Here is a 20861-nt window from a genome sequence, read left to right as displayed (position 1 = left end):
ATACATACATAAAACAAACTACACCTGAAATGTAGCCAGGGCCGGTTCTGCCCTAATCTGGACCCGGGTGCAACATCGCACAACCCCCCCCCCCAAAAAAAAAACCACCAGTCTAAATCAGGACAACCATCACATAACTATAACTATAAACATTTTATATCAACTATTTTAACTAAATGGGCTATAATAAATAAGCCTGCAGGCAGCCACGGCGGGCTGCCTCAGAAAAGTAACCATTCAATGACACAACTGAAAGCCTGCAGCCACGGCGGGCTGCCTCAGAAAAGTAACCATTTGTCCTACCTTAACTCGTTTTGCATTTTCTGCCTCCTTTTTTGTATTTTTGACCCTCCATTTATTTTCTTTCCTTTTCTGAAAACCCGATTTGTGTCCAGACATTTTGTTCTGCTACCAACGAACTAACTCGTCAGGTCTCGTCTCTCGAGCCCGCGATGATTCCCGTGGGAAGGGCAACAATTGATACATTTTTACAAACAGCCAATAGGGAGGTTGCATCGTTCAGGCTCTTCTTTGCTCAGACACTCAGTAATGCACTTATTATCTCATGGAGACGTGATAGCAGTCCACCTTCCCGCTCTCTCCATTCAGTCAGCGAACGTCACACAGGAAGTGAACCCCAGCGGGTCATAGAAACTTGCGCAGGAGGAGAATGGCTTTTTTATTTGTAGGCTACGGAAACTTTGAGGAACGAAATAAAAACCGGTATTAACCGGTTACCATTATTTTTAATAAGCGTTTCTGTTCCGGAACATAAAAAATAAAGTTTCTGGTTTCGTTTCTGTTCCATGTGAAATAGAAAAAGTTCCCGGTTTTCGTTTTCGTTCCTTGAACCGGTTCAAAGCCCTGGTCTTCATACACAACAGTCTCTAGAGTTTACACAGAATGGCGCGAAAAACAAAAAACATTGAGTGAGCGACAGTTCTGTGGGTGGAAACGTCTTGTTGATAAGAGAAGTCAGAGGAAAATGACCAGATTGGTTGGAGCTGCCAGGAAGGATATCATCTCATAGCAACTATTTACAACCGTGCAAGGGAGTAACTTTGATTTTGACATTGGTGGGGACACAAAAGTGATCCAAGGCAGAGCTTCCGAAAGGTGTTGCATCTAGCCTAGCCTAGCAGTAGTAGAAAGAGGTCTTTGTAAAACGGTGAACACAGCAGACTCAGCAGCAGACTCAGCGGCTGTCACGCTGTTGATTCTGAAATGCAAGTCGCACATCTGCATGGCCATGCAGTAGCCTACATCTGACTACTTACATTCTGTAAAACCATTAGGTCTATAAATTTAACATTCGTTCATCGAGGATATTATCTAACACCAAGTTACATTGCTCCAGCATTCCTTTTCTCTGCAGCTATGCAGTAGCCTAGCTCTGATGCGTCCGGTCACGTTGCTAAACCTGCCTAAGGAGCCGCAGCAATACTTTTATGAAGGGTTTCCATACATCAAAAGGATTTTGTTGAGTTTTTAAAGCTCGACGGAAACCCTGCATTTACATTCTTGACTTTGAAGAAGAATGAACGAATGTCTCGTTTCTTGGGAGGGGGGCCGTCGTCCATGATACTCAAGTCAGCATGCGAGTCGTAGGGCAAGCAGGCATGGACATCGAAGTCCAGCTCAATTTGTAGGCTGACAGAGAGTGGGGGGTGCATGGGGTAGGCCAGGTGTGTACGTGTGAGATACGGGGGGGTTCATGGGCGGGTAGTCACGGCTGCTGTGGGAAGTGTGCTGCTTTTACAGCAGATGGAGTGACAGCTGGGATAGCCAACCATGTAAGTTAGCGAGAAACAGGTAGCTAATCAGAGAATGATATCTACGTTAGAGGGGGGATTATTAGCAGTGGCATACATTTAACCCTTTGTGTGCCATATAATCATTGCTCAGGTTAGGACATCGGTTTTATTGATCGTGATTACACAGTAGCAGCTGAATATTGGTAGGGACACGTCCCTAGCATCCCTACCCAAAATTATGCCCTAGCAACCGTGATGAGCAGAAAAGCATCTCAGCACGCAACAGCAGAAGACCACAATGCGTTCCACTCCTGCCAGCTAATAACAGGAATCTTAGAATCAAGAACAGGTTCCTATTAAAGTGGCCGGTGAGTGTATAGAAAATGGCATTCTTTGAAGAAAGTAAAAATGAGGAGGTCTGTTCACACCAGTGTACCTCAGATAGGCTAATGACTCTAGCGTATAGTGACATGGAGGACTGTGTTAAATGTTGGGACATGACTCCATATTCATCTGCTTTAGCCATACAGTTAAATCTTTTTTTTTTTAAACTGTTTGCCATTTTTTGAGGGAATTCAAAAAGAAGAGACTTTTTTTATTCCAAGGCCCAATTAATTTGTACTTTGTTACTCTTTTTTCACCAACAGTGAACAGGTTCTGTTCGTGTTCATGCACTATACCGCATTTTGAACCTTTCAGAGCATTTTGACCAAGATAAATTGGTTCAGAACCTGAAAAGTTGGCTTCCAACCAAAATATAGCTGGTTTTTCCAGCACAAACCATTATGACATCAGTGGACGTGTCATTAGTTTGGAGAAGAAGCAGAGCTCAGCAATGGAGAATGCAGCAGAAAAGGATACGTCTTCAGAAAAATATGGAATTAAAAACCAATATTTGCAATAACAGAATAAAACCTTGCAGGTAATCGATGCGCTCCGCCGTCTTGCTACTACTGTTTACTTCCGTTGTGCATTGTGTAATGCCCTCTGTTCATGACTCATCCTCGATTCCGATGGTCCTACTCGCAACTACTGAAAAAAGTTCAAAGAATCCTGAACAGAACCAGTTCAAGAACCCGTTCCCTGTTGGTCGAAAAGCAGCTTGAGTGGTGAAGTGTAGGTTACTCACCAAACCGTTTGTAGCCAAAGGACTGCACTTCCTCCTCATCAGTATATTCGTCTGCAGAAAGATTAAATGGCAACAACGTTAGACAACACGTGCCGTGATAGTTTTCCATTGCAAATTCCTCATAAGGGACTAGAGCTATTGTGATGAAGTGAATGCATTATGAGAACAAATAAATCTTTTCAACAATAAAAACAGCTTAAATTACGGCATACGGAATGCAATTGTAGTACAAGCAAGTCTGAAAAGTCCAAACTGTCAAATTGAAGGCTCGTTTTGTCCAACCAATAATAACACTAACAGGATTTATCTGGATTACTTTCAGTCAAAAACTGCCAAACCCGGCGTGTAATGATTCCAAGGGCAGAAATACAGGATCTTGCAGAAACATGTGTTCTCCTGTTGAGTATTGAATTAACACTGGCTACAAATTCCGTTCTCAGGTTAACAAAATGACACCATCCTCAGTTCCTGTTCCGACTTCAGTCTAATGGTCTTTATACAAGCATCAGTCCTGTATGAAAAGGGGTGACACTTATACAGTGGTGCTTGAAAGTTTGTGAACCCTTTAGAATTTTCTATGTTTCTATATAAATATGATCTAAAACATCATCAGATTTTCACACAAGTCCTAAAAGTAGATAAAGAGAACCCAGTTAAACAAATGAGACAAAAATATTATACTTGGTCATTTATTTATTGAGGAAAATGGCACAATATTACATATCTGTGAGTAGCAAAAGTATGTGAACCTCTAGGATCAGCAGTTAATTTGAAGGTGAAATTAGAGTCAGGTGTTTTCAATCAATGGGATGACAATCAGGTGTGAGTGGGCACCCAGTTTTATTTAAAGAACAGGGATCTATCAAAGTCTGATCTTCACAACACACATTTGTGGAAGTGTATCATGGCACGAACAAAGGAGATTTCTGAGGACCTCAGAAACAGCGTTGTTGATGCTCATCAGGCTGGAAAAGGTTACAAAACCATCTCAAAAGAGTTTGGACTCCACCAATCCACAGTCAGACAGATTGTGTACAAAAGGAAGAAATTCAAGACCATTGTTACCCTCCCCAGGAGTGGTCGACCAACAAAGATCACTCCAAGAGCAAGGCATGTAATAGTCAGTGAGGTCACAAAGGACCCCAGGGTAACTTCTAAGCAACTGAAGGCCTCTCTCACATTGGCTAATGTTAATATTCATGAGTCCACTATCAGGAGGACACTGAACAACAATGGTGTGCATGGCAGGATTGCAAGGAGAAAGCCACTGCTCTCCAAAAAGAACATTGCTGCTCGTCTGCAGTATGCTAAAGATCATGTGGACAAGCCAGAAGGCTATTGGAAAAATGTTTTGTGCATGGATGAGACCAAAATAGAATTTTTTGGTTTAAATGAGAAGCGTTATGTTTGGAGAAAGGAAAACACTGCATTCCAGCATAAGAACCTTATCCCATCTGTGAAACATGGTGGTGGTAGTATCATGGTTTGGGCCTGTTTTGCTGCATCTGGGCCAGCACGGCTTGCCATCATTGATGGAACAATGAATTCTGAAATATACCAGCAAATTCTAAAGGAAAATGTCAGGACATCTGTTCATGAACTGAATCTCAAGAGAAGGTGGGTCATGCAGCAAGACAACGACCCTACGCACACAAGTCGTTTTACCAAAAAATGGTTAAAGAAGAATAAAGTGAATGTTTTGGAATGGCCAAGTCAAAGTCCTGACCTTAATCCAATCGAAATGTTGTGGAAGGACCTGAAGCGAGCAGTTCATGTGAGGAAACCCACCAACATCCCAGAGTTGAAGCTGTTCTGTACGGAGGAATGGGCTAAAATTCCTCCAAGCCGGTGTGCAGGACTGATCAACAGTTACCGGAAATGTTTAGTTGCAGTTATTGCTGCACAAGGGGGTCACACCAGGTACTGAAAGCAAAGGTTCACATACTTTTGCCATTCACAGATATATAATATTGGATCATTTTCCTCAATAAATAAATGACCCAGTATAATATTTTTGTCTCATTTGTTTAACTGGGTTCTCTTTATCTACTTTTAGGACTTGTGTGAAAATCTGATGATGTTTTAGGTCATATTTATGCAGAAATATAGAAAATTCTAAAGGGTTCACAAACTTTCAAGCACCACTGTATCTTTCTTTGCTGGAAGGCTGAAAATAAAGAAATCACACTTTTTTTTTCCCCTTCAGTCTAGGCACACAAAATGACACCGGACAGATGTTGCAGGGAAACAGTCATGCACCGAACCACCTCTGTTGACTCGTGCAAATACACAGACGTTGCCCGCAAACCTGCAAGAACGCATAACGTTCAAGTGGAAAACAGAACAAGCATAGTGACTTACTTAGTCATGGAGGAGCCATGAAGCTTTTCCCAAATAGTTACAGCCTGAAACACAATATTTTGCTGAAAAGATGATAAACTGAGGGATCCCACATGCTGCCTTAACATGCTACAATATCCCACATGATCTGACTACATTTTTACAATTTGTATAATTAAAAAAAAAAAAGTTTACGAGTTATTTTGCTGTTACTGCCAAATACCCACACAGCTGTGTTATTACGTAGTTCACAATAAATTCCACCAAATCTGATACTGTGATAACAGCATTCCATGCTGAATAATTTTCTTCGTATGAGGTCACTTTGAATGAATTTTGACAAGATTCCAGGTGTTCTGAGCCTGCAAAAAACACAATAAACTAAGCACAAGAATGGGATACAGATCAAAAACTTACCAACTCAAACCACAGAGTACTTTCTGAAAAGCTACTAAATGGTTACTTCGTGAAGCTACAACTCAATTAAAAGTTTCTCAAGAGCTTCTCAATCCTTTCTGCTAAAAACAAAAATTGGTGAACGTTTCGTATTCACATCTTCATCCCAAGTCACATGAGAACTAATTCATGGAAGCGTCCTGTTCATACAAAGAAATAATTATATCCATTAAAAGAGTGTTGCTTTGACTGTGATTTGTTGAGTAATTATATAGTCAGGTGAAAGTTTCATCTCATTATCTCTAGCCGCTTTATCCTGTTCTACAGGGTCGCAGGCAAGCTGGAGCCTATCCCAGCTGACTACGGGTGAAAGGCGGGGTACACCCTGGACAAGTCGCCAGGTCATCACAGGGCTGACACATAGGTGGGGTTTACATTAGACCGTATCAGCAGATCATCAGATTAACGTTTTTAAAACGATTAGTGTGCACACAGCAACGCCAATACACGATTCGCGTGCACATAGCAACGCCAATACACGGATACGCTCGGCTCCGCAGGCATCCTGCGCTCCAAATCACTCCGCCCTGAACAGCGAGTGCCCTCTGGAGGGTGCGCACTCCGGCCCTGCGCAGCTCACACAGCGCGCGAGTGAAGCGCACGAGCCACGATTCGGGACTGAGCCGCTGTGTGTGTGATCTCAGTGCATGTCGGGCATGCGCGTCACTTACCACTTGCAAGTGGAAGGATGGCAAGCCTAAAGACAATCATAACTACACAATGGGCAGTATTTGCATCAGTATTTGCAGTATTTTCATACTTTTATACTCTTTAATGAAAGGTGATACAAGGCGGAAGTCCGCGCCGTTTTTCAGCAGTTGCGTCACATGACCAACGCCAGCGAATCAGGAAGGTGGATGTCACAGTGACGTTGTCCAATGACGACGCCAGCTAGAGCTCAGCACAGCGTATCCGCGTATTCTGAATGTTTACACAGCACCGGACCAGACACGATTTGGATTGAATACGTGGACCCTGGCGGATTCCCGTTTCCCGGCGTTTTAATGTAAACGGACAGTGCATCCGCGAAGAAAACGAGACAGATACGGTCTAATGTCAACTTGGCCACAGACAACCATTCACACTCACATTCACACCTACGGTCAATTTAGAGTCACCAGTTAACCTAACCTGCATGTCTTTGGACTGTGGGGGAAACCGGAGCACCCGGAGGAAACCCACGCGGACACAGGGAGAACATGCAAACTCCACACAGAAAGGCCCTCGCCGGCCCCGGGGCTCGAACCCGGACCTTCTTGCTGTGAGGCGACAGCGCTAACCACTACACCACCGTGCTGCCCCAAGCCAACATGTGATGTGCTTTTTATTATATAGACACATTCAGAAAAAAAGTCCCGAATTTATCAAAACAATTCATTCTTATCAGTTTCCTCATGAATGACACGTAGAGATTTATGTCACAGTTTTGGTTCTCCATGTCCCGAATGTAGCTAATTATGAAAAATACGAGTGGTGTATTTCCCAGTAAAATACTCGTGTCCATATAATACAGTATATAATCCTATAAGACGAATGCATGTAGGATATCGAACAATATTGTAATGAATATCAGTACAGCATTCCAGCTTGTTTGTAATTTCTGTCAAGTCTGTATGGTTAAATGATTTACCCAAGGTCTGAGTATCTGCTTGTTACTTAAAAGGGTCACACTGTTTAGTTTTGCCTCACCTACAAATATGCATGATTCTCAGAGTATCCTTCGTCACAAACAGCATGACTCATTTAGCCAAACATCATATCCCCAGTCCTCCATTTTGGTTTTCAGGAACACGCTAGAACTCTTTTTTTAGATTACATAATCCTGAGTCCTTATTTTCCACTGTTCCACATAAACATACATATATATAACCTGTCTCGGAGCTGAGAGCCAGCATGAAGCCATGAAAAGGAATACTCATATTAATACTCATAGTGATGTCTCTTCACTTCAGTCCTTGTATTTTAGCATCCACTGACGTATAATTAAAACAGCTAGAAATCTACTAAACTACTACAGTACAATACTATGTGTTTTATATGAAGTCACAGAAGGCCAGTACTGAGCCAAGCAGATGCTTGAACGTTTGAACCAATGCTTGTTCCCTGTCTAAACAAGCAAAACTTCTCTTATTGTGCGTAAACAGCTTCTAAATATGACCGGGGTCAGTGAGAGAGTGTTTGGTGTACAGATGCTTATGTTCAACTCTCCAAAAAGAAGGCAACTTGGCCAAAAACACACACGCGGCCAACCAGCCTTGACACACTACAGGCGGTTAATGGAGGCCAGATGTTGGAGTAACACACATTCTTTTCACAGCATTAAGAGAAAATACACATACTACCATACTGCTGAGTAGGATATGACAAAATAGAAAAGTTTCCATAAATTCCTCGCTCATACTACCGTAGAAAATAGCTAGACTAGCCTATACACTATAAAAATATTGCTCTACCAACAGTTTTCAACACATTTTCTTGCATATTACATTAAGCAGGCCAGTAGGCTAAGTCAAAATACTACACCGCTTGATTTTCCATCTCTTTGTACTCCATACTAGCGTACTAAGTAGTATGTAAAATATTACTACACCGCTTTATTTTCCATCTCTTTGTACTCCATACTACCATACTAAGTAGTATGCAAAATAATACTACACTGCTTTATTGTACATCTCTTTGCACTTCATACTGTCGTACTAAGTAGTATTCAAAATAATACTACACCGCTTTATTTTTTTCCATCTATTTGTACTACTCCATACTAGTGTACTAAGTAGTATGTTAAATATCACTATACCGCTTTATTTTCCATCTCTTTGTACTCCATGCTACCATACTAAGCAGTATGCAAAATAATACTACACTGCTTTATTTTCCATCTATTTGTACTCCATACTAGTGTACTAAGTAGTATGTAAAATATTACTACGCCGCTTTATTTTCCATCTCTTTGTACTCCATACTAAGCAGTATGCAAAATAATACTACACTGCTTTATTTTCCATCTATTTGTGCTCCATACTAGCGTACTAAGTAGTATGCAAAATATTACTACGGCATTTTATTGTCCATCTCTTTGTACTCCATACTGCCATACTAAGTAGTATTCAAAATAATACTACACTGCTTTATTTTCCATCTATATGTAATCCATACTAGCATACTAAGTAGTATGTAAAAATAATATGACACTGCTATATTTTCCATCTATTTGTACTCCATACTAGCGTACTAAATAGTATGTAAATTAGTACTGCACTGCTTTATTTACCATCTATTTGTACTCCATACTAGTGTACTAAGTAGCATGTAAAATACTACTATTCTGCTTTATTTACCATCTAGTTGTACTCCATACTAGTATGCTAAGTAGTATGGAAATTAATACTACACTGCTTTATTTTCATCTATTTGTAGTCCATACTGCCATACTAAGTAGTATGTAAAATAGTACACACTCTCTTTCCATTTCTATGTACTCTATTCTACCATACTAAATAGTATGCAAATTAATACTACACTGCTTTATTTCCCATCTACTTGTACTCCATACTAGTGTACTAAGTAGCATGTAAAATACTACTATTCTGCTTTATTTACCATCTAGTTGTACTCCATACTAGTATACTAAGTAGTATGGAAATTCATACTACACGGCTTTATTTTCCATCTCTTTGTAGTCCATACTGCCATACTAAGTAGTATGTAAAATAGTACACACTCTCTTTCCATTTCTATGTACTCTATTCTACCATACTAAATAGTATGTAAAATAAGACTACGCCGCTTTATTTACTATCTCTTTGTACTCCATACTGTCATACTACATAATGTGTAAATACAGAAAATATATATATATCTGTAAATTTAAAACCCTTTAATAAAACTGTTGTGAAACTTACCCTTCATTGTGGAATGAAGCAGAAGCACCTTTGCCTTGTTCACATCAGCTGCATAACAGAATTAATGATGGTTCAAGAAATGAAAAAAAAAAAAATTGTGAAAGTTATCGAAAGTTCCAAAAGTTTTTGTCTCGCAAGTTCTCCACTGTTTGCTGGTCCACCTGAGATGTGAGACACGAGTGCAGCAGTAATCCACACAGGCTGTTCCACTGAAGCAACACGCAGAATTTTACAAATATAGTTTAAACAACAGCAGCAGCAACAAGCCCTAAAAAACCTCTTTCTCCATGCAAATGTATCCGCAGCGAATAGAGTCGAGGTGAGCTGAGGTAAGAGAAGGATGCAGAAAGGGCAGCAGGGGGGAGATGTGCAGGAGCGCAGGCTGTGTGTTGCCCACTTGGTTTTTACATTACGACAGAACCTCCAGCGAGGCGCCGAATAGTGAAGAGAAACCAGGTGAAAGCCGAGAGGCGCACTAAAGCTCAGTGTGTAAAACTGCACATCTGGAGCACAGCTTCCTCTCAGAAACCCAGGGGAGGGGACACGCGCGCGCGCGCGCACACACACAGGACATGCACGTGCATAGAAATTTACTCACTCACACACTTTAACTCATCCACTCAGAGTAAACTCTCTCTCTCTCTCCAGATGTGGACAGTAACGAAGTACATTCACTTGAGTACCGTTCAAAAGTTTGGGGTCACCCAGACAATTTTGTGTTTTCCATGAAAAGTCACACTTTTATTTCCCACCATAAGTTGTAAAATGAATCGAAAATCTAGTCGAGACATTTTTCTGGCCATTTTGAGCATTTAATCGACCCCACAAATGTGATGCTCCAGAAACTCAATCTGCTCAAAGGAAGGTCAGTTTTATAGCTTCTCTAAAGAGCTCAACTGTTTTCAGCTGTGCTAACATGATTGTACAAGGGTTTTCTAATCCTCCATTAGCCTTCTGAGGCAATGAGCAAACACATTGTACCATTAGAACACTGGAGTGAGAGTTGCTGGAAATGGGCCTCTATACACCTATGGAGATATTGCACCAAAAACCACACATTTGCAGCTAGAATAGTCATTTAGCACATTAGCAATGTATAGAGTGCATTTCTGATTAGTTTAAAGTGATCTTCAGTGAAAAGAACAGTGCTTTTCTTTCAAAAATAAGGACATTTCAAAGTGACCCCAAACTTTTGAACGGTAGTGTACACTTTTTGAGTATCTGTACTTTACTTGAGTACTTTTTTTGGCAACTTATGACTTTAACTTCACTACATTTGAAAGACAAATATCGTACTTTTCACTCCACTACATTTCTATCAAGGTCCTCATTACTATGAAAGTGGATGTTTTTTTTCTTTTCTTTTCTAAAATGGGATTGTTTTTTTTTTCCACAGGTGACACTGATACAGCCTATCAGTAATCACTAGGATCCATAGACTGTATAAAATCAAATTCAATGATTTCTCAGCAGCATTATTTGAACATGATCAGTTGATGGCAGAATGGAAGGAGGCGGTTTGTGGCAGTTCGTAGGAGGGGGAGGAGCACAGAAAGACGGCAGGCCAGAATAAAGTTCCATAATGCTCTTTTATTTGTTCTTTTCAGACACAAATCTCTCCAGTCACACCACACACACCAGTTGACTGGTTCCAGAGAGAGCTGCCTTCCTCTGCTCTCTCTCTCTTTATATAGGGCGCGGTCACTGGGAAGACACACAAACACAGGTTAATTGACATCAGGTGTAGTGATTTTGCCACTTACCTTCCCTGACTCCGCCCTCCTGTCACAGACTGATGCTTGGGCACGCCCCCGCTGCCACATACCCCCACCGCCCGACTCAGGCCGGGAGGCCGTCCGGCCTGCAGCCGACTCCCCCCCCCTTGACGGGAGAGAAAGTCCACCACAACCATCTGCGCCCCCGGCCTGTGGATCACCTTGAAATTAAAGGGTTGGAGTGCCAGATACCAACGGGTGATCCGCGCGTTGGCATCCTTCATGCGGTGGAGCCACGGGAGGGGCGCGTGGTCCGAACAGAGGGTGAAAGGGTGTCCCAGGAGGTAGTAGCGGAGGGTGAGGACCGCCCACTTGATCGCGAGGCGTTCCTTCTCTATCGTGCTGTAGCGCCCCTCGCGTACCGACAGCTTTCTGCTGATGTACAGCACGGGACGATCCTCCCCCTCCACCTCCTGGGACAACACGGCCCCCAGCCCTCTGTCCGACGCATCCGTCTGTAACATAAAAGGGAGAGAAAAGTCAGTGGAGTGTAATAGTGGCCCCCCGCACAGTGCAGCCTTTACCTCAGAGAAAGCCCGCTGGCATTGCTCCGTCCACTGGACCGGATCTGGTGCCCCCTTTTTAGTGAGATCAGTCAGCGGGCTGGTGACGTCCGAATAGTTAGGTATAAACCTACGATAGTAGCCAGCCAGCCCCAGGAACTGTCTCACCCCCTTTTTGGTCTTGGGCGTCGGGCAGGCCGCAATTGCTGCTGTCTTGTTAATTTGGGGACGCACCTGCCCGTTGCCCAAGTGGAAGCCCAGATACCGTACTTCCACCCGCCCAATCGCACACTTCTTTGGGTTGGCTGTGAGACCCGCTCGCCTCAGCGACTTAAGGATGGCCCTCAGGTGTTGTAAGTGCCGCTGCCAGTCATTACTATAAATAATGATATCGTCGAGGTATGCGGCCGCATAGGTGGCATGGGGGCGGAGGACCCTGTCCATCAGCCGCTGAAACGTAGCGGGCGCCCCAAACAGCCCAAAAGGAAGTGTGACAAACTGGTGTAAGCCGAATGGTGTGGAAAAGGCCGTTTTTTCTCGGGATAATGGAGTCAAGGGGATCTGCCAATAACCCTTTGTCAAATCCAGTGTCGAGTAAAAGCGAGCCGTGCCTAGCTGATCGAGCAACTCATCAATACGAGGCATTGGGTACGCGTCGAATTTAGACACCGCGTTGACTTTTCGGTAGTCCACACAGAACCGGACCGACCCGTCGGCCTTGGGAACCAAGACCACTGGGCTGCTCCAGTCACTGTGGGACTCCTCGACAATGCCCATCTCGAGCATGGCCTCGAGTTCTTCCCGAACCACTTTTTTCTTGTGTTCGGGCAGCCTGTAAGGGCGGCTACGCACTACCACCCCCGGGGGCGTCTCAATGTGGTGCTCTATGAGGTCGGTGCGGCCGAGCAGGGGCGAGAACATGTCCGAAAACTCGGTCTGCAACTGGGCGACCTCCGCGAGTTGGGTCGGGGAGAGGTGGTCTCCACAGGGGACCGGAGAGGTATGCGATGCCAATGTGCCCTTTTGAACCTCCAGCCCCAGCTCCGCCTTCTCCGGAACCACCGACACCAACGCTACGGGGACCTCCTCGTTCCAGAGTTTGAGTAGATTGAGGTGGTAAATCTGTAGCGCCCCACCCCTGTCCGTTCGCCTCACCTCATAGTCAACGTCCCCGACTCGCCGTGTGACCTCAAAGGGTCCTTGCCACCTGGCTATCAATTTGGAGCTCGATGTGGGCAACAGTACGAGTACTTTATCTCCTGGTGCGAACTCCCTAAGGCGCATACCCCTGTCGTACAGGCGGGTTTGCTGTTCTTGGGCCTGCCGCAAATTCTCCTGGGTTAGGTGTGTGAGCGTGTGGAGTTTTGCGCGCAGGTCAATAACGTATTGAATTTCATTTTTACTGGGTGAAGGTCCCTCCTCCCAATTTTCTCGCAGCACGTCTAAAATGCTGCGCGGCTTACGCCCGTATAACAATTCAAACGGGGAGAACCCCGTGGAGGCTTGGGGGACCTCTCGCACTGCAAATAACAAGGGTTCGAGCCATTTATCCCAGTTACGTGCGTCCTCACTTATGAATTTTTTAATTATATTCTTGAGGGTGCGATTGAACCGTTCAACTTAACCGTCCGTTTGTGGGTGATACACGCTGGTGCGGATCGGCTTAATACCTAATAGCCTATACAGTTCGCTCAGTGTTCGTGACATAAACGAGGTGCCTTGGTCAGTCAGAATCTCTTTCGGGATTCCAACTCGGGAGATGATGCAGAAGAGTGCCTCCGCAATACTGCGTGCTGAGATATTGCGAAGAGGCACCGCTTCCGGGTATCGTGTTGCATAGTCCACCAGAACTAATATAAAGCGGTACCCTCGTGTTGACCGATCTAATGGCCCGACGAGATCCATCCCAATCCTTTCGAACGGGGTCTCGATTAATGGTAGGGGGCGCAAAGGCGCTTTTGGAATGGCCGCTGGATTTACTAACTGGCATTGGCGGCACGCCGTACACCACCTACGGACATCGCCGCGAATCCCCGGCCAATAGAATCGGGCCATTATTCGGGCTAGTGTCTTATCCTGCCCTAAGTGTCCAGCCATGGGATTAAAGTGAGCTGCCTGGAATACCAATTCCTGGCGGCTTTTTGGAATCAAAAGCTGGGTGATTTGCTCTTTCGTCTGAGTGTCCTGTGTCACTCGGTATAATCTATCTTTCATAATAGAAAAATAGGGGAAGGACGGGGTGACGTTCGGCGGGAGCGTTTGACCATCGATTACTCTCACTTGGTCAAACGCATGCCGCAGAGTCTCGTCTCGCGACTGCTCTAACGGGAAATCCGCAAGGGATTCCCCGAGAGAGGGAGGAGGAGCCTGTGGCTCCTCACTCTGACGCGAAGATGACGTGGACAGCTCTGCAACAGCTGCCCCCGCCAAAGCGACACCGGGACCTCCCCCTGCTGACCTATGGCAGGACCCACTCTTCACTAGATGACTCATCAACTCCTTGAATCCCGGCCAATCAGTCCCCAAAATTATCGAGTGGGTGAGGCGAGGATTAACCGCCGCCTTTACTATAAATTTTTCCCCTCGGAACAAAATGTGGACTGACACCAACGGGTATCTGTGAACATCCCTGTGCACACACAACACCTTCACCCCCTGTGCTCCCCCCAATGCCTCGTCTTGCACCAGGCTTTGGTGGATTGAGGTCTGATTACAACCGGAATCCACCAATGCCTGATATGTATCCCCTTGGATACTCACCGGTATGCGATACGCTCCGACCCGATCGAGGGCAGCTCCTGGTGCGTCAGGGATCCGAACCACCGCTCCCACTTCCATTGCCGAACACTGCTGTTGGAGGTGGCCCGGCTCCCCGCAGCGCCAGAAAACCGGCCCGGGCTTCCTCTCTGCACTGGCGCCCCGGGGCTCACTCACCTGAGGGGGGGGAAGAGACAGACACAGAAGGGAAAAACGGGAGGACACTGCGGGTGCGACGGGCCGGCTGGGGTGGGGCCAGCCCCCGCCTCCGCGGTGGGGGAACGGGGTGAGGACGAGACACAGGAGGAGAGAGGGGGAGAGAGAGAGAGGAGAGGAGAGAAGAGGATGTTCGCTGTCCTGCCGTCGGAACAGCCGCCAAATGGTCCTCTGCCAACTCGATGGCCTGATCCAGCAACGCCGGGCGGTGGCACTGGACCCACTCCGCGGTTCCCTCTGGCAGGCGGCCGATGAACTGCTCCAGCACCACCTGATCGAGAATTCCCTCAGCGTCGCAGTTGTTGGCCCTCAACCACCGCCAGCAGGCGTCCCGGAGCTGCTGGCCAAACGCGAACGGCCGGCCGACTTCCTCCAGCCGCAGAGCGTGGAAGCGCTGTCATTGTTGTTCAGGGGTGCGCCCCACCCGCTGGAGGACGGCCCGGCGAAGGTCCGCGTAGGCCAGCCGGCGGTCAGCGGGGAGCTGTAGCGCGGCCAGCTGCGCCTCTCCTGTTAGCAGGGGGAGAAGGCGCGCCGCGCGCTGCTCCATCGGCCACCCCGAGGTCTCCGCAACTTGCTCGAAGAGCGTGATGAATGCCTTGGGGTCGTCCTGCAGGCCCATCTTGGTTAGGATGAGGGGGGACGGGCCCGCGGTGGGAGCGCTGGTGGACCCCGCCGACGCGAGGAGGTGCCGGAACGCCTGACGATCTTCCTGCTGCGCCAGCACCAGGGCCTTGAACCGGCGCTCTTGCTCCTTCCGGAGGGTGATTAGCGCCTGGTGCTGGCTCTGCTGGGCCGTGGCGAGGGCGTGGACCAGGTCCGCGAAGGTGGAGGGCTCCATGGGGCTGTTCTTTTCCTGTGCTCCGTCCCGGTTTTCGGCACCACTGTGGCAGTTCGTAGGAGGGGGAGGAGCACAGAAAGACGGCAGGCCAAAATAAAGTTCCATAATGCTCTTTTATTTGTTCTTTTCAGACACAAATCTCTCCAGTCACACCACACACACCAGTTGACTGGTTCCAGAGAGAGCTGCCTTCCTCTGCTCTCTCTCTCTTTATATAGGGCGCGGTCACTGGGAAGACACACAAACACAGGTTAATTGACATCAGGTGTAGTGATTTTGCCACTTACCTTCCCTGACTCCGCCCTCCTGTCACAGACTGATGCTTGGCCACGCCCCCGCTGCCACACGGTTCTTCTGGGGAATGCACACACACACACACACTTATGGCTTTATCTAGAACCCATGTTTCAGTTTTGGAAAGGATTAAAGATTCATTTCGTTTTAAATGTTTGCTTTGTTTGCCGAAAACTAACCACATCACGGCCTACAAAAACTCGCCGTCCAACCTGCGGGAGCATATTGAGGGATGTAAACATTTTATTCCAAGAGAAAGCTTGCAGTGAAGTTGTCTGTGCTTTGAGAGCGAGCGATAACGTTGCAATAGCGATGCAGTCTGGTTAGTCAAATGACATTCTATGGATTTGCCCGCCGAGTTGCCGTTGCCTTGTCCATGGCTAACATTAACACATAGCGAGTTAACTTGGACACTGTTAGTTAGCATGTAAAAACGGAGTTACGCTAACATGAATAACGTTAACTTATCTGAAGTCCTTTCAGAAATATGTTTTAGCATAATCTTGCCAAATAAACAGAATGTAGAAATCTTTCTTTTCTAGTAGCGTTATCGACCCAGTATGATTTTGAGTTTGCAAAGAGTTTGCTAGCATGTCAGGTAGAGTTTCACTGACTAGCTAGCTTAACGTTAAACCACCATGATGGCACAGCATGCGTTCATTTTGTAAATCCAGTCAGTTGCTTCAGAGGCATTAGGTTTTGTAAGCATTGTGGCAATAATACAGCAAAGCATTGACAGAAAATGTACTTTTAATACTTAAGTATTTTTTAAAAGCAAGTACTTCAGTGCTTTAACTTAAGTAAAAATTTGACTGGATAACTTTCACTTGTATCGGAGTAACATTTGACCAGCGGGATCTATGGGGCACTGTTTACTTCTGTCTCTCTCTCTCTTTCCAGATGTGGACAGTAACGAAGTACATTTACTTGAGTACTGTACTTAAGTACACTTTTTGAGTATCTGTACTTTACTTGAGTATTTTTTTTGGCAACTTATGACTTTAACTCCACTACATTAGAAAGACAAATATCGTACTTTTCACGCCACTACATTTCTATCAAGGTCCTCATTACTATGAAAATGGATGGTTTTTTTTCTTTTCTTTTCTAAAATGTGATTGTTTTTTTTTCCACAGGTGACACTGATACAGTCTATCAGTAATCACTAGGATCATTTCACATCCATAGGCTGGATAAAATCAAGATCAGTGATTTCTCAGCAGCATTATTTGAACATGATCAGCTGATGGCAGAATGGAAGGAGGCGGTTCTTCTGGGGAATGCACACACACACACACACACACACACACTCATGGCTTTACCTAGAACCCATGTTTCAGTTTTGGAAAGGATTAAAGATTCATTTCGTTTTAAATGTTTGCTTTGTTTGCCGAAAACTAACCACATCACGGCCTACAAAAACTCGCCGTCCAACCTGCGGAAGCATATTGAGGGATATAAACGTTTTATTCCAAGAGAAAGCTTGCAGTGAAGTTGTCTGTGCTTTGAGAGCGAGCGATAACGTTGCAATAGCTGTACAGTCTGGTTAGTCAAATGACTTTCTATGGATTTGCCCGCCAAGTTGCCGTCGCCTTGTCCGCGGCTAACGTTAACACATAGCGAGTTAACTTGGACACTGTTAGCATGTAAAAACGGAGTTACGCTAACATGAATAATGTTAACTTTTCTGAAGTCCTTTCAGAAATATGTTTTAGCATAATCTTGCCAAATAAACAGAATGTAGAAATCTTTCTTTTCTAGTAGCGTTAACGACCCAATATGATTTTGAGTTTGAAAAGAGTTTGCTAGCATGTCAGGTGGAGTTTCACTGACTAGCTAGCTTAACGTTAAACCACCATGATGGCACAGCATGCGTTCATTTTGTAAATCCAGTCAGTTGCTTCAGAGGCATTAGGTTTTTTAAGCATTGTGGCAATAATACAACAATGCGTTGACAGAAAATGTACTTTTAATACTTCAGTATTTTCAAAAGCAAGTACTTCAGTGCTTTAACTTCAGTAAAAATTTGACTGGACAACTTTCACTTGTATCGGAGTAACATTTCACCAGCGGGATCTGTACTTTAACTTAAGTAATGAAGTTGGGTACTTTGTCCACCTCTGTCTCTCTCTCTCTCTCTCTCTCTCTCTCTCTAAATGTTGCATTTAATGTCATTATGTCTATTTAATAGCCTACATGTGGCATTACTGAACTGTAACACTCACTATTCATTTCACACCCATACCCTGACACAAATTTGTTTTGTTTTGTTTTATTTTATTAAAATGGAAGCCATGTCCTAAAGGTTACAGAAGCAGCTTTGGGACTGAAGGGTCACCGGTTTGAGTCCCTGGACCAGCAGGAATGGCTGAAGTCCCCTTGAGCAAGGCACCTAACCCCCAGCTGCTCCCTAGGCTGCTGTGGGTATGTTGTACGTCACTCTGGATAAATGCCAGTGAAGTTTTGTTACTAGTCTACTTCAACTGAACAAGTTTTGCCCATTTTTCCTGATCACTATAGATGCCTTGCAACCAAGTGTTCAAAACATGCTACGTCATGAGCGTCTGCCATGATGGTGGATATACAGAGCAACTAGGATGGCAGCCGCTGAAAGCGTGTCTGTAAACAATGCTGAATTTTCTCAGTATTACCACAATTTGAACGGTTGAGCGAAGATTCTATACAAAGAGAAGATAGATGTGTGGTTTTGACCCATATTATTTAAAAAAGTCGGATTATTCTGAAGGACAGCACGGTGGTGTAGTGGTTAGCACTGTCGCCTCACAGCAAGAAGGTTCGAGCCCCGTGGCCGGCGAGGGCCTTTCTGTGCGGAGTTTGTATGTTCTCCCCGTGTCCGCGTGGGTTTCCTCCGGGTGCTCCGGTTTCCCCCACAGTCCAAAGGCATGCAGGTTAGGTTAACTGGTGACTCTAAATTGAGCGTAGGTGTGAATGTGAGTGTGAATGGTTGTCTGTGTCTATGTGTCAGCCCTGCGATAACCTGGCAACTTGTCCAGGGCCAGACCCCGCCTTTCGCCCGTAGTCAGCTGGGATAGGCTCCAGCTTGCCTGCGACCCTGTAGAACAGGATAAGCGGCTACAGATACAGTAATGGATGGATGGATTGATTTTTCTGAGGATAAGATGCTTCTACTGACCACTGAGTACCCAGATATCGCGTTCTATATGGTTTGGCAAACTTCATGGTTCGACAAATCTCAAATGAAGGCTTGTAAATCCACGGAGGCCTTTAACTTCATTGTCTCTGGATGAGTAAATACCTTATTAATTAAACCAGTCAACAGTGACAAAGCAGTTGTACTTGCAAGGGTAAGTTAGGGCTTCTTTTGCATTTAGTTTGCTTCTATGTGTAAACAACAGACAAACTGTGAAATTTTAACAAGTCTCTAGCTTTATGGCTCACACATCACATTTCAATTTATTTCAGGTACAATTTTGCTGGCGCTCCTAGAAGCGAAATGGTAATACACGTGTTAAAATTATAACAACGACCGAGTGAACCACGACAAGAGAATGCTCATTTTATAGCAAAATTCTAGCAACACAAAATAATATTCTTACAGGATATTATTGGGAAACCTTTTGAATCTCACCTGAGATAAAATGATTACTGCAAACACGAGCTGTTTTGGTTTTAGCCTCTGTTAGATCAGCCCTGCCGATGTTGTTCAGCCATGCTCATCTCCTCTCCGTACTAAACCTCAGAGATTCCTCACCCTCTTTCCGAATCATGGGCGGAATTCTAAAAAATCGGAACATGCCACGGTCATGAGTACTGTTGTGACCACAACCATATACAGTGCAAATATATGGCATAGCTAAAAGAATGCTTAAAGCAGTGGAAAAACAAAGAGAGTTGCACACACCTGACTATGTTTTGTATGGAATTTCACTTGACCCCACATTTGTATACCAACATAGCTGACATCTGGGTTTCTATTTTGCTTTGATGTCACTTGCAAGTTAAGGATAGGGATTGCACATGGAGTGGGATATCCAACACTTATTCATTATTCCCAGTGTTGAAAGATACAGGAGACCTGGAAAACGACAACAACAAAACAAATCTGAAAGTTATGCTGAATTTATTTTTTTTTTTTTAGAATAATGGTATAAAATAACTATATTTGGTTTTCTAAAGAAGAAAAAATTGGGGTTAAACAAAGAATTGTCTAGTTGTCCCAAAATGTTCCACTGCAAAAGACCAGTTTAGATTGTCAAAGATCCAGCAACCTAAAGTCTCTTTAAGGCTCTTTCAGGATCACAATATCACGTTATTATCATATGTTTGTAATTTGAAATATGAAATATTTGGAAGGTCAAGATAAGACATGCAGTACATTATATTTTGAATATGAGGAAAATAATGTACATCTAGACCTACAGTAAGTTCCGTCCACATAGAGTAATATGACACACTACATTAAATATAAGTGGTTCAACATCAATGTCTTCAAAGTTGTTAAAAAATATATATGTCCACCAGTTGAGTATCAGCATGGCTGGAGGAAGTACTGAGATGCTGGAACTTACTGTGTTTAAACCGTAAGTTGTGTCAGTTACTGCGGAACCATAAATCTATGAGGTGAAGTATGATTTGCATTTTAATGAGGCAGATTTATTGGCTGGTAGTGTGTATGGTAAAGAGCACCAATTTATTATAACATTTGTCAAGACTTCCAACAGAAAGCAAGCAACACAAGGAAGGTGTAAAGCTGTTTATTTCTTTATTCCGATAGAGGGTAAATACGCCTAACTTTAAACAGGCTATATCATAAAGAATAAAACCATCAATCACAATTCCAGTTTGAAGTCTGTTCCCAACACTACAGCTTCTCAGAATGAATAAATTATGAGTTGACTCAGACCAACTTGCCACA

The 20861-nt window shown here is 44.4% G+C and overlaps 1 protein-coding gene across 1 annotated transcript in view; it reads right to left on the bottom strand.

The window, feature by feature from the left end:
* The window catches only part of LOC132884934 (collectin-12-like), a 158756-nt gene extending 148662 nt beyond the window's left edge, over positions 1-10094 (bottom strand). Inside the window, exons 1-2 of the mRNA XM_060919027.1 lie at positions 9582-10094; positions 2884-2934 (exon numbers count right to left, since the gene is read on the bottom strand). Coding sequence (XP_060775010.1) covers positions 2884-2934; positions 9582-9588 — 58 coding nt within the window. The 5' untranslated portion in view covers positions 9589-10094. The remainder of the gene's footprint in view (positions 1-2883; positions 2935-9581) is intronic.
* Positions 10095-20861: the final 10767 nt, after the last annotated feature.

Source organism: Neoarius graeffei, chromosome 1 (assembly GCF_027579695.1).
Source record: "Neoarius graeffei isolate fNeoGra1 chromosome 1, fNeoGra1.pri, whole genome shotgun sequence".
In the NCBI taxonomy this organism is placed as follows: Eukaryota; Metazoa; Chordata; class Actinopteri; order Siluriformes; family Ariidae; genus Neoarius; species Neoarius graeffei.
This window is presented reverse-complemented; position numbering and strand designations above follow the sequence as displayed.